A 12356-nucleotide genomic window follows, 5' to 3' on the forward strand; every position below is an offset into this window, starting at 1 on the left:
GCATTTCCATCTACTTGTGTTGTATTTCTACAGCGAAGCTCTGTAATAAGATTAAAGTTGCGAATACAAGTGTAAAGTCTTCACTGATATAAAGCATGCTATTATCATGTGAAAACATGCAAAACAATTTCATTTGGTTTTTGAAATTAGGCAACTGATTTTTTTTCCTTTTTCTCACCCATTTTCTCAAATGTTTTCCCTAATTGTATCGACTGTTTTTAGGTATAAACTACACGGGCAGCTCTAGCTCTCCACTCTGTCACCCAAGTGGCTATGACTCATGCTGAGTTATTCAATATCAGAATCATAGTCAAGCCTGAATCTATTCTTGCCTGAGGTCACGTAATCAGCTTGCAGCAGGGGTTGCTGGATTGTGATCATAAGTGAGGACAGTTTAATTTGTCCTTCCTCAACCTCTGATGAGAATGATCAGCTGTAGCATCACTACCGTATTCACAGCTGAGATGAGGTAATGCAACAAAAGACAGGGACTTGATATTGAATCTTCTTAGTTAATATGGAGAGGTTGCTGCTATTTGGCATATCCATAAATTCTAATTTGTATTATAGATGAAGTTACAAGTGAATTTTGCTGAGTTTTTGTTTTATTCATTTTATGGGATGTGGGCGTCACTGGCTAGACAAGCATTTACAGCCCATCCCTTCAGAAGGTGGTGGTGAGCTGCCTTCTCGAAATGCTGCGGTCCCCGAGGTGTTGGTACACCCACAGTACTCTTAGGGAGAGAATTCCAGTATTTCGTTTGAACATATCCTGCACAGCTCATAAATTTTGGGAGTTCTAAAAGCTACTGCAACAGTGATGTGCTCCAACTGTGTAAATACCCCTCAGCCAATTTCCTCAGCAATGTGGCATTCTCGAGTCCGATGAGCTGCAGTAAACTTTGTTGAAATCTGGAATGTGCACTTATTTTCATGTACAAGGCTCTGAACTACATGCTATCCATCAGGTGACACACAGCAAGGTCACAATCTCCTTTGAGCATACAGCAATCAGCCTATTTTAAAAAATGGGCTTGCATGTAAACATCAAAGTGCAGGAGACAGATTGCACAAGATGATCCCAACTTGAGCCATGAGAGTTATGATAAAAGGCTAGAGAAATTTGGGCTTGAGAGCCAGGAAAGGAAGTGATCTTGTAGAGATATATAAACAATAATAAGGATAATGCACAAAAAGTTAACTTGTCTTGAAGATATGTTAGGAAATTTTTCTTTGCAATTATCCACTTCAGCTTTGTACCTGTTGCTCATTGTTGGAAGTGGACAAAAGTGTAAAAAAAATCAAGCCAACTGTAAATATAGTCTTTAACTATTGAAATTCCATGATGCCAGGCCAATTTCTTATGTTTATCACTTTAAATGATGCCTGTTTCCTGCATCTTGTTTTGACTCTTAATATTACTGTTAAGTATTTAGATACTGCCTCAGATTTCGAATGATACAAGTGCTTGTTGCAGCCAGTAAACCATCAGGTTCGTGTGCATCTACTTCATAAAGCATCAGGATTGGAAACTTGAAATCTATATCGAAATACAAAGATAGATGTGCCAAATTTAACCATTACCATATTTTTTTAATTAAAGTACCGTGGATAAAAAATTATTTCAAGTTTAAAGACTTGATAAATTCCAGTTTCAAATAAATATGTTAAAATCTTGCACAGGTTACATGAATCAACCACTGTAATAACCCTCCCTTAATACAAATCCCATTATATTGGTTTTCAATCATAGCCAGTAAGAAATAAGGAAAAACCCAAGTATATCTTAATCATTTAGCCCTATGTGTCATCCATCTTAACATGGTACAGCAATTTACTCAAGTTTGGCAACTGAATTATACAAGACCAAGAAAAAGAATTTTTTAAGGCATTTCGATAAAATACACAGCTTAAGTGTACAATTCGTTAATTTAATGCCACTTACAGTCTGAGGCAAACCAAGAAACCTCCTTGCAACAATTATATAAACGAGGAAAGTAAACCGCTACTCTTAAACATAATCCATCTGTTGCCCCAATTTGGTCTTCACAATGACATTTTATCTTTGTTTTAACCAAGAATACAGTTCATATAGAAAATTTCCACTTTATTCACCAGTGTGCATTTACCAACACAAAAACAACTGCCCTGTGAATGCAGAATGAACAAAATGTTTTGCCCTCTGTAGTAAAACATCTTGTGTCACCATGTCCCGTGATTACATTTCAGCAATTTGATATGTCCATCCATCTTCATGAACAGCTACAGTGTAAAAAATTAGTTGACTTTTTTGGGCATTTCAAGGTTCCAGGCACCAGTAAGATAACGTAACCGAATGAAGAGAAGATCTTTACCCATCTGTAACCAACTCCAGAATGGAACTAGTTTAGATCCTACAGTACAAGGCAGACAATATAAAATTAGAGAAGATCATATCAGTTCTGCATTTGGCTCTCAAAAATGTATTGCTATCTTACAAAAACCCCAACAATTTTAGAACACAAGATTGGAAAGGCATCTTGGTTATGAGTAGTCATGATTGTGCACTCGAAAGGTTTCATTCTATAATAATTGAGTCGCAGTGCTTTATATCTTTATAACACTGCAATTCATAGTCCCTAAGGTTTTGAAGAAAATTATTTATATTGCCTACTTATTTTATGTAACCATCTTCCTGGTCAAGGTGATTCAACATCGGAATGATTGGAATACAGGGAAAATGATCAATTTCCCCCCACAAAACATTCCCAGGTCACATGTGGAATGGCTCAGCTGAAGGATAAACCACCAATTTTTCAAACTAAATGCGCCAGCGTGTTTAATTTCTCATACCAGACAGCTTCATAGTCAATTTGATGTTCTACTATTGAAGAAATTGATACTGTGGTGCCACATTGCTGGAACATCAGCAAAGTATTGAACCAATTGTTCACAATTTTCTGTCATCAGTCTTTTGATTAATTGTTTATAGTTTTCGGTGCAAACTTGGCCTTCTGCAAAGCAAGGTTTAATGGGAAAAGTTGTTCCCTATAGGTCCAAATTAAAGAGCTGTGTTCTTGGCGATAAGTAGCTACATATCGGGTTATCTCGGCCTTTAAGGTTCAAAATGAATTCATACATCTGCCATGGCGTAAGTGAAGTAATAGGAAATCCAATCTGGAGACAGGGAACAGATACTGTGAGCAAGTGACAAAGTAATTTTTGTTCCACTATACCTCACCCATGCCAAGCCCTCACTGAACCTCATCATTCTTTCTTTGCATCTTATCTATACCAACATCTCTGTAGGGAACACCTTTATGATGCAAAATAAAATTAAAAGTCTTGCCTGACATATCTCCCAATGTCATAATCCCTCAGTCATTCTAAAATAACGTGGCTGCACAAAGCATAGTCACTTATTGACATCCAGTGTAGCATGCAGACTGTGTATTTATCCATGTACAATGCACTTTAACTTCCAGCCACACAACCATCTTTGTGCTGATAAAGATGTCAATACAAGAATAAATTTCCAACCTGGAGAAAGGTCTCTCTGGTCAAGTGGAAAGGCACATACTGATGGACATAGGTAAGTGGCTCTGGTAGCAAAGGATCCACATACTTGGCTGGTGATGGGATCTGTATAACTGGACTTTGGTTTAGGCTTCTCGCTGCCCTCCATCTGAGAGAGCAAAATTAATTCCCAACGTACCAGCAGAGGCTTTTGTAAATCAGTGAAACACCCTTGAATGGTGGATGGTGAAACGAAAAAACAATGCTCATAAATAATGAACTCAAATAAACCCCACTCAGCCCCACTCCATCTAAAAATATCAACTTTAAGACTGGTAAACCATTCTCCTGATAAAAAAGGGCAGTGTGTCAGGTACTGACTGAAAACCGGCAGGTTTCTCCCGAGAAACGGACAGCTTTTCTCGCCAGATCTTATGACACTTTGCCATTTTAAAGCAGTGTCTTGTGCCATCGTTGTGAGGGGGACAGGGCGTAAAGATGCCAGCAAGGCTGGCTCTAGAGGCAGCTTTTAAAAGAGCCCTTTTAAAAAAGCACCCCAATCTCAAGTTAATGTTAAGGAACTACTACCCCCCCACCCCCAACTCACTGGAATTAGGTCTTCGGCACCCCCTGAAGGGTGCCAGGGCACTGCCCTGCCACATTCCTGACCATCCAGGGACGACAATGGCCTCTGCACCCCTAACATGGTCATCGTGACTGTTCTCCATTTTTGGAAATCAGTAGTGATTTCCGCTGGCATGATGTCACACCAGCAGGGAGGAATATTTGGGGAACCCTGAAGCAATGGTGTAAAGCAGTTTTTGAATATTTAAATAGATCTTGATCCATGGTAATCAAGTTGGATTGGGCATGAACGTGATGACATCAGCAGCAGGGGGCAGGAAGGGTCTCATTCTGTCGCTGGGAACGGGGCTGGAAAATCACCCCTATATTCATTGATCACAGCAACTCATTGGCAAATGTTTGTTATACAAAAAAAATGCAGGGTTCTTTATGAAATAGTATTTTTTTGATTGAATATGCAGATAGGGTGGGGTACAATTTCACCACCATTATTTTCCAAAGCAAATAAAATACAAAATCAATTTGAGGTACAATTTAAAAAGAGAGTTTCAATTGTTCCGTAAAAGCGCCATACACAGAATATTGGTCTATAACCCGTGTTGTCCAAAAGAAAAAATACATGGATAACAATTTATTTCAGCACTAAATACCAAATTGTTAGTAGTGACTCCACTTCCTCATTATTAGCCTATTATTCTGGCCATGTAAGTAACTTACCCTCTATCTCTGTCCACTGCACAGCAACTTCTGCAATTGGAATCTTTAAACACTGGGCTATGTAGAGGAGTTCCACATCAAAAGCCCTGAAATGCAATAAAAATATATGATTGTGCAAAAGATTTTACATTCACTGCTTCAGAATTTAAAGCAAGTAGTACTTTCACAGTACACAAAAATGGGACAAAACAATATTCCAAAACACATTTTCTTTTTGTTTTGCTCCCTACCCACCCTTTACAGGTGGGAGCCAGGCAAAATGCTCCCAAGTCTGTTCATGTTGGCGATGAATAGCCCTCAAGTCGAAGCCAATGAAAACAACCTGGCTAACTTTCTTCAGACCTTCTCTCCTCATAAAAGTAGTACTTGATCAGACTAAAAATACATTACCCTGACAGCTCCTTTCCAGCGAAAGGGTCATTTTGCAGGATTAATACCAAAGTGCTCCATGAGGGAGCAGCATGTTCTGTGAATCTCTACAGGATGTGATCCAAATGACAAATAAGCTATTGATATCAATCTCGATGCATGAAACGCATTTGCATTTACATTAAAGCCCATGCACAAGTGCAAGTTGCTGCTTTGCAGATTTTCTGGATTCTTTACACTTGTCCTTGCTTCAGAAATGATCTCGTCTGTAAACTGCAAATGTTTTTAAGTTTCAAATTTGATCTAATCTATTCTTTGGAATCCAATCTTTGATGCACTTCCTTTCTCTATACCAGAATATATTTTGATTAGTCCCCTTTTCTTCTTCAATTAGATGTTTCCCATTGCTAATCTATGGTTCTGTTTGCCAATTATTCCTTTAACTTGATATAGGCAAACTCACATTTTAACTTGCTTCAACATTTAGTATTGGATTGGTTCAGTTGGCAACATTCTTATCCAAGTCAGATGGCTATGGGATTGAGCCACTCTAGGAATGCATATAAGGAAACACTGAGTTGTTGGTGGTGCTGTTCTTTGCATATAAAGCGTTTCTCCTCTAACACCATCAATGCATTTTGTGGGCACGGTTTATCAAATTCAGTAATTTAATCTGTGAATTTGAAATCATTAAGTATTTACCATAGAGTAAAAAGCTAAATTAAAAACAGAAAATGCTGGATAAACTCAGCAGGTCTGGCGGTATCTGTGGAGAGAAACACAGCTAAAGTTTCAGATCTAAATGATCCTTCTACAGATCTGTATTAGACAGCATTTTCTGTTTTTATTTCAGATTTCCAGCATCTGCGGTTTTTTGTTTTTATTAGAGCGAAAAGCTTTCAGTACAACGGGTCTTTGTTTATGCTTCACAGAAGTCTCCTCCTCTTCCTCTAGCTGTATACTATTCTCCCGCATGTTTGTCAAGCTTCCCTTGAATGCATCTACGCTATTTGCCTCAACTATGCATATTAGTGAATTCCATATCCTAAACACACAGTGGATAAAGAAATTATCCCATAATTCCCAGTTGAATCTATTAACCATCATCTTATATTTACGGCCCCTTCTGATCATGCTCAGAAATGGAAACATCTTCTGTGTCTGCATGATATCTCTGACAAACATAGAGCACTTTATAAATGCAAGGCTTCTGTTTTATCTTACTTTTGAACTAGCCAAAATGGACTCTATTCTCAAAATAATCAATTTAAATTCTTGTCACCAAAGCTTACCATTCTGCAAGTTGGAATTTCAACTGCACATATTAGAAAGCCCTGGTGACAATCTCAAAATGGAAAAAAATGTTCTACAAAATGGCACAGAACAAAACATCTATGAAAGTGCAGCTGTGGTCTTCTATGCTCCTCAATTTTCTGGGTGTAACTGAATTTTATAAATACATAGTGAGATAATTAGATAATCAATCAATAAATAAATACACAGACAAATACAATACAAACTACTTATCACTTGTCCATGCTGCAGTCATTCTCATCCAAGTTGTACATGAAAATTACATGCAACTTTACATTACCATGAAATTAAGGGATGTTTTAATTTCTGCAGTGAGGCTTCAGTATATAAAAGGAATGTCATGTCATGGACAGAATTGTCTGAGATTAAAGGGAGAAGGTCATCTCTGAAAAGCTGCTGGATAAATTTTTCAAAGAGGTTTTGCTACATGAACTCTTCTGATACCAATCTGGTGACATCAAGACAATAACTTTGAGCTAGTATTTCTGGCCTGTTTCCAAAATATTGTCCTTCACATAAAGATGAAGTATTCCTGGTTTCCCTTCCTGCCCCACATAGCTAACTCAAGAGAATTAATTGGTTTTGCATTTTTCACTCACTCTTTGGACATAGCTATTGCTGGCATTTGTTGTCAGCTGAGCTTAGTGATGCCACTGCAGATCCTCAAATGTAGTTGCACTACCTACAATGTCAAACCAGCAGTTGAAGGACTCTTGAATATTAAAATACAGGTGTAGAAATGCTGAAGCAGAATTGACCTCAGTAGAGAAAAAAAACAAATTGTAAACCCTACTTACAAGGTTTTAGCAAAAGAGAAAATGCTGGAAAATCTCAACAGGTCTGGCAGCATCTGTAAGGAGAGAAAAGAGCTGACATTTCGAGTCCAGATGACTCTCTGTTAACGCTTTGAGATTTTCCAGCACTTTCTCTTTTGGTTTCAGATTCCAGCATCCGCAGTAATTTGCTTTTTTTTTGTAAGGTTTTACGTTGCTGTATATTATTTTCCATGTGCTTCTCCTACACAATTTCCTGTGGTAGAATTATGCAAAAGATTATGGTGTAAAAGATATTAGATTGCCATGCATGTAGTGGGATGCAGTGTTATTTTGCTGATGTAAAAGACTCAGAATTCACAATCATCTCAGAATCATAAAACTCTTTGGCACCCCAAAAAGATGATTTGGAATAGCAGAAGGAGCGGGTCAGTGACAGATAGGATGTGCCAAAGCGTGTGGCTGAGTGAGTGGTCATCACTTCCACAGGGACAAACTGGCATCAATTGATGGGGCGCATACTAATGACATTAGTGGTGGGAGAAATCTTGCATGTGCTGGCAGATGCAGTACTGAGTGTATATATGCACTCCTGGTGCCTGGCTGATTAGCATCAGGATTTAGTGTTCATTACCCATTCCTCGACCTGACATACTGGTAGCAGGCCTTCTTGAATAGCTGGTAGAAGTTAGAGACAGTTGAATGGCTTTCTAGACCATTTCAGAGGAGGACTAGCATCATGTACAAGGACAGTTAAAGATGACAAGGTTGCTTCCCGCGAGGACATTAGAATAATAACAATGTGACAGCTTCATGGTCATTTACACAAATATCAGCTGTGTTATTTTCAGCACTGAACACATTCTCAAACCCTGATGGTGAGATTTGAACTCTCATTTCCTAGGTTATTCTTCCAAGCCCCTGGATCACTCATCCAGCAACATTACCATATTATTTGAACATCACATTCTTTCTGAACGTTGTCTTATTATTTGTAAACCATACTACATACAACAAAATCTCATGGGGCATAACTAGTTCACTCATAATTGTGACATGGTTATGCAAATACCTCGAGCCACTTCATTTATACAATTTAAAATAAAACATCAAAACCGGAATAGGAACAATGATTGGGATTTCACCAATAAACCTCATTAACTTTCAAACTGCTATACCGTTCAATCATTGAATTAGGTTGGAATACTCAAAAGTTTCACTTAAACGCAGCACAGAAATATTACTTTGTCGTACACAACTTACTTTGGAAAGACTACTCCTACTATTTTTGATTTGAAAGGTCTGGATAGAGTGGATGGTGGGAAGATGTTTCCATTAGTAGGAGAGACTGGGATCCGAGGGCACAGCCTCAGAGTAAAGGGACGATCCTTTAGAACTGAGAAAAGGAAGAATTTCTTTAGCCACAGGATGGTGAATCTATGGAATTCATTGTAACCGAAGGCTGTGGAGGCCAGGTCATTAAGTGCATTTAAGACAGAGGTAGATAGGTTCTTGATTGGTAAGGGGATCAAAGGTTGCGGGGGGAAAAGCGAGAGAATGGGGTTGAGAAACTTATCAGTCATGATTGAATGGTGAAGCAGACTTGACAAGCCGAATGGCTTAATTTTGCTCCAATATCTTATGGTCTTTACCGCACTAATGAAATGTTAATTGGTTTTCAACATAGAAATCTTTGAAAAAAATTAAGCTGGGGTGAGTGAAGAGTCCCAGCTTACAACAGCAATTTTGCTAAGACTGAATTTTTTAAGCTGAACAATTAAATTTATGAGTCAAATTAAGAAAATTATAAATTATTTTCAAGAAAAAAAGCAGATGCCAGGGTGGGCCTCATTTCTGACATCTGTTGCTTAGCAACACTGACATGCTGCATTCATTTAAGTTTGTAGAACTTTTGATAATTTTGATTAAAAAATAAATACGATGAACACAAAATAATAGATACTATTCAATAGTGTACTTTAAAACAAAACTCTTTCTCTCAACCAGTTGTTAATTCTTGTGGCAATAAAGTGCCATTGGCACCAGTCACCTTCTGGTACTTCACTCAAGTGATCCTTCTTTGCATGTGGGCCCTGACAGTTATAGCCAGTAAATGATTCAACTGTGGGATATATTACAGCCAAGCCTGATCTTGCCCTCAGTCAATCTGCACTTGCATACTTTTTATTTACCACGACAACTAAGAACATGACGTGGGTGATTTTTTTCTCCTCCCATCCAAGAAAACACAGGGTAATAGTTTTAAAAAGCAACAGAATAACACAATGAAAATTGCACAATTAAGACAACAGAAAGAAAAAGCACCGTTCAGCAGACAAGCTTAATTTAGTTCTGATGGTTTCTCATGAGTTAGCTTAGCCTCATTACTGTAATGTAATACCTGCATTCCCATTCTGCATCTTTCATGCCTTTGCTTCACCTACGAGTTATAATGAATGCATTTTCAAAGTACTGTACAGCTATCTACAGTCTTTTTGTGATGTCGAATAGTCCAATATTTTGCTTACTAATTCCTTAGTGAAGCTTCCTTTCTTTCAAAGTGATGTACTCTTGGTGTTCCCCACTTACTCTGGGCCTGCTATAAACATAATCTATTTAGCAATATGTGAGTTTATCACCTGGTGCGGATTATTAATCGTACATCTGAGGTACAGACTAAGGCAGTGGTTCCCAAACTTTTTTCACTGGGCCACACTTTCGGAATAAAAATTTGCTCACGCCACACCCAATTTTTCTATTGATAAGAAATACCTTCAAAAACAAAAAAGACCTCCTAGCAGTGCTTGATTCATAACATAGAACACAACTACTTTATAATATGATCATGGGACATCCAGAAAGTATAAAACAATCACTTTGGAAAAATATCTAAACCATGTTTAAATATTTCTTTGATTGTCCTTGAATCTTCCCGCCACACTTGCCATTCTCTCTTGCCGCACCAGTGTGGCGCGCCGCACCCTTTGGGAACCACTGGACTAAGGTGACATTGGAATGCACATCATGTAATTCTTTTATGCGATATTATGACACTTATGCAGCTGCCATACATACCAGAAACTAGACAAATGAATACCAACTCATCCATCACCAGCACAGCTAATCTGCTCTCAAATATCAGTTCATCTGCTATGGTGGGAAACAATTGATCCTGTTTATAAAATAAATGCACAGAATTTACCACAATTGAGACAACTTAGTTTCTAGCCAATTTACTGCATTCCTATATATTAATGAAAATGCTTGAAACATAAAACACAAATACCAAGTTCTTGAAACAAACTTTCAACAAAATTCCACAATATTTTAATACATTAGCACACAGTGCTTCTCTTTGAGGTCATATACTCTCAAAAGATTATCTCCTCCCAGTGTCAACTATAGAAGCCATGTTCATATACAAAGCACTATCCTTTTGTATATATCAGTGCAAACTACCCAACAGTAAAAAGCATAGTCAAAATTAAACACCGGTACTATTCACTACTGAAGAACTTGTGAGAAAAATGGGAAGAAGATCCGTAAAAGATAACCACTTTCACAGAATAACTGTTTCTCATTATCTCTTTCCCCCCTTCCCCACCATGCATCCTGTAATTACACCACAATAGAGTTTAAAAAGGGACAAGTCAACTACGATGTGACAAGAAACAGCCTTGCAAAAAAATATCAACTTTGAAAGCAAGTCAGAGTTTGATCAGAGCAGATATCAAGATAATTAACCTGACTTCCTTTCAGATAATTATAGAGGGTCTTTTTACACTAATGAATATTGGATGGATGTAGCTCGAATAGAGGAGTATTTTGATGAAGACATAATCAAGACAACAGACAATTCCACAACTCGTCTGGCAATATTGCTTGATAATGGGATTACCCAAGGATTAATTGTCACCTGAGAAGTCCACCATTCTCAAGAATGGCTGCTCCTAGAATCAGGAGGTGAAATAAAGAATTTTAGCACCAAATTCAGTTTAGAAAGATCAGGATTCTGAGTTAGTTCTAGTTAAAAAACTTCATAGGAAGTCTAAGAATGGCTCAGTCTGAGTATCAAATGAAACTTTCTTGCTTAACTAAAGCTATCTAAATGCAACATGGTGGATAGTCTCAGTACTACAGACCCTTTTAGCCTCTAGATGTCAATAGTGAAAAAATATTCCAAACATTCAAGAGGTTGGAGCTGGGCCCATTAGACTTTGATACTTTCTGGTGTCCAAACTTTTTAATTGGGTCACTGGAACTGTTATTTCAACTCAAGTGCTGCATTTCACAATTGTCTTCTCCCCTTGGGGGTGGCACGTTGGCAGTGTTAGCACTGCTGCCTCACAGCGCCAGGGACCCGGGTTCGATTCCCAGCTTGGGTCACTGTCAGTTTGGAGTTTGCACGTTCTCCCCATGTCTGCGTGGGTTTCCTCTGAGTGCTCCGGTTTCCATCCACAGTCTGAAAGACGTGCTGGTTAGGTGCATTGACCCGAACAGGCGCCGGAGTGTGGCGGCTAAGGGAATTTCGCAGTAACTTCATTGCAGTGTAAATGTAAGCCTTACTTGTGACTAATAAATAAACTTTAAAAAAAATTTTAAACAGAGAAAATTTAAGATTGACCCTGCTTCCTTGTATATTCAAATGTTGCCTTGATAAGAAGCCTTTTCTCAGCTTTATTTGATTGCACTCATCTGTATCTTTAAAAACATATATTTTCCACGTTGAGGAATGTATTTGGAAGTGGCTTGAGATACCAACATTGTTGGCATTTTTATTCAGTTAAATTTATGAAGAGTTGAGGAAAGCACCCAATTTCTTTCCAATGCAGTAAATGATATTAAAGTAAAGTGTGTTTGAGTGTGTGCAGCAATAGTTAAATCACATTATGTTCTGTATATTCCTTCACTTTTCTATGTAGTTGACTCATGATGATTAAAACCATTTTTGCAATTAAAAAAATCCAGTAATATAATTAACTGGAATAAAACAGTACTGCAGTTTCAAAATAAAATATTAATTTGAATTTAATGTAATCCCATAATTCAAATTAAGCAATTTCAATAAATTAGTTTACATACAAAAAGTAATTTTAACTTTGT

At 37.7% G+C, this 12356-nt stretch overlaps 1 protein-coding gene across 2 annotated transcripts in view; it reads right to left on the reverse strand.

The window, feature by feature from the left end:
• Positions 1-1572: 1572 nt before the first annotated feature.
• alg5 (ALG5 dolichyl-phosphate beta-glucosyltransferase) overlaps positions 1573-12356 on the reverse strand; it is a 36566-nt gene continuing 25782 nt past the window's right edge. For both annotated transcript variants that reach the window (XM_078222271.1, XM_078222272.1), the window contains exons 9-10: positions 4798-4883; positions 1573-2393 (exon numbers count right to left, since the gene is read on the reverse strand). In XM_078222271.1, the coding sequence (XP_078078397.1) occupies positions 2278-2393; positions 4798-4883 (202 nt within the window). In that variant the 3' untranslated portion in view covers positions 1573-2277. The remainder of the gene's footprint in view (positions 2394-4797; positions 4884-12356) is intronic.

The sequence above is a fragment of the Mustelus asterias genome, chromosome 10 (assembly GCF_964213995.1).
Source record: "Mustelus asterias chromosome 10, sMusAst1.hap1.1, whole genome shotgun sequence".
Lineage (NCBI taxonomy): Eukaryota > Metazoa > Chordata > Chondrichthyes > Carcharhiniformes > Triakidae > Mustelus > Mustelus asterias.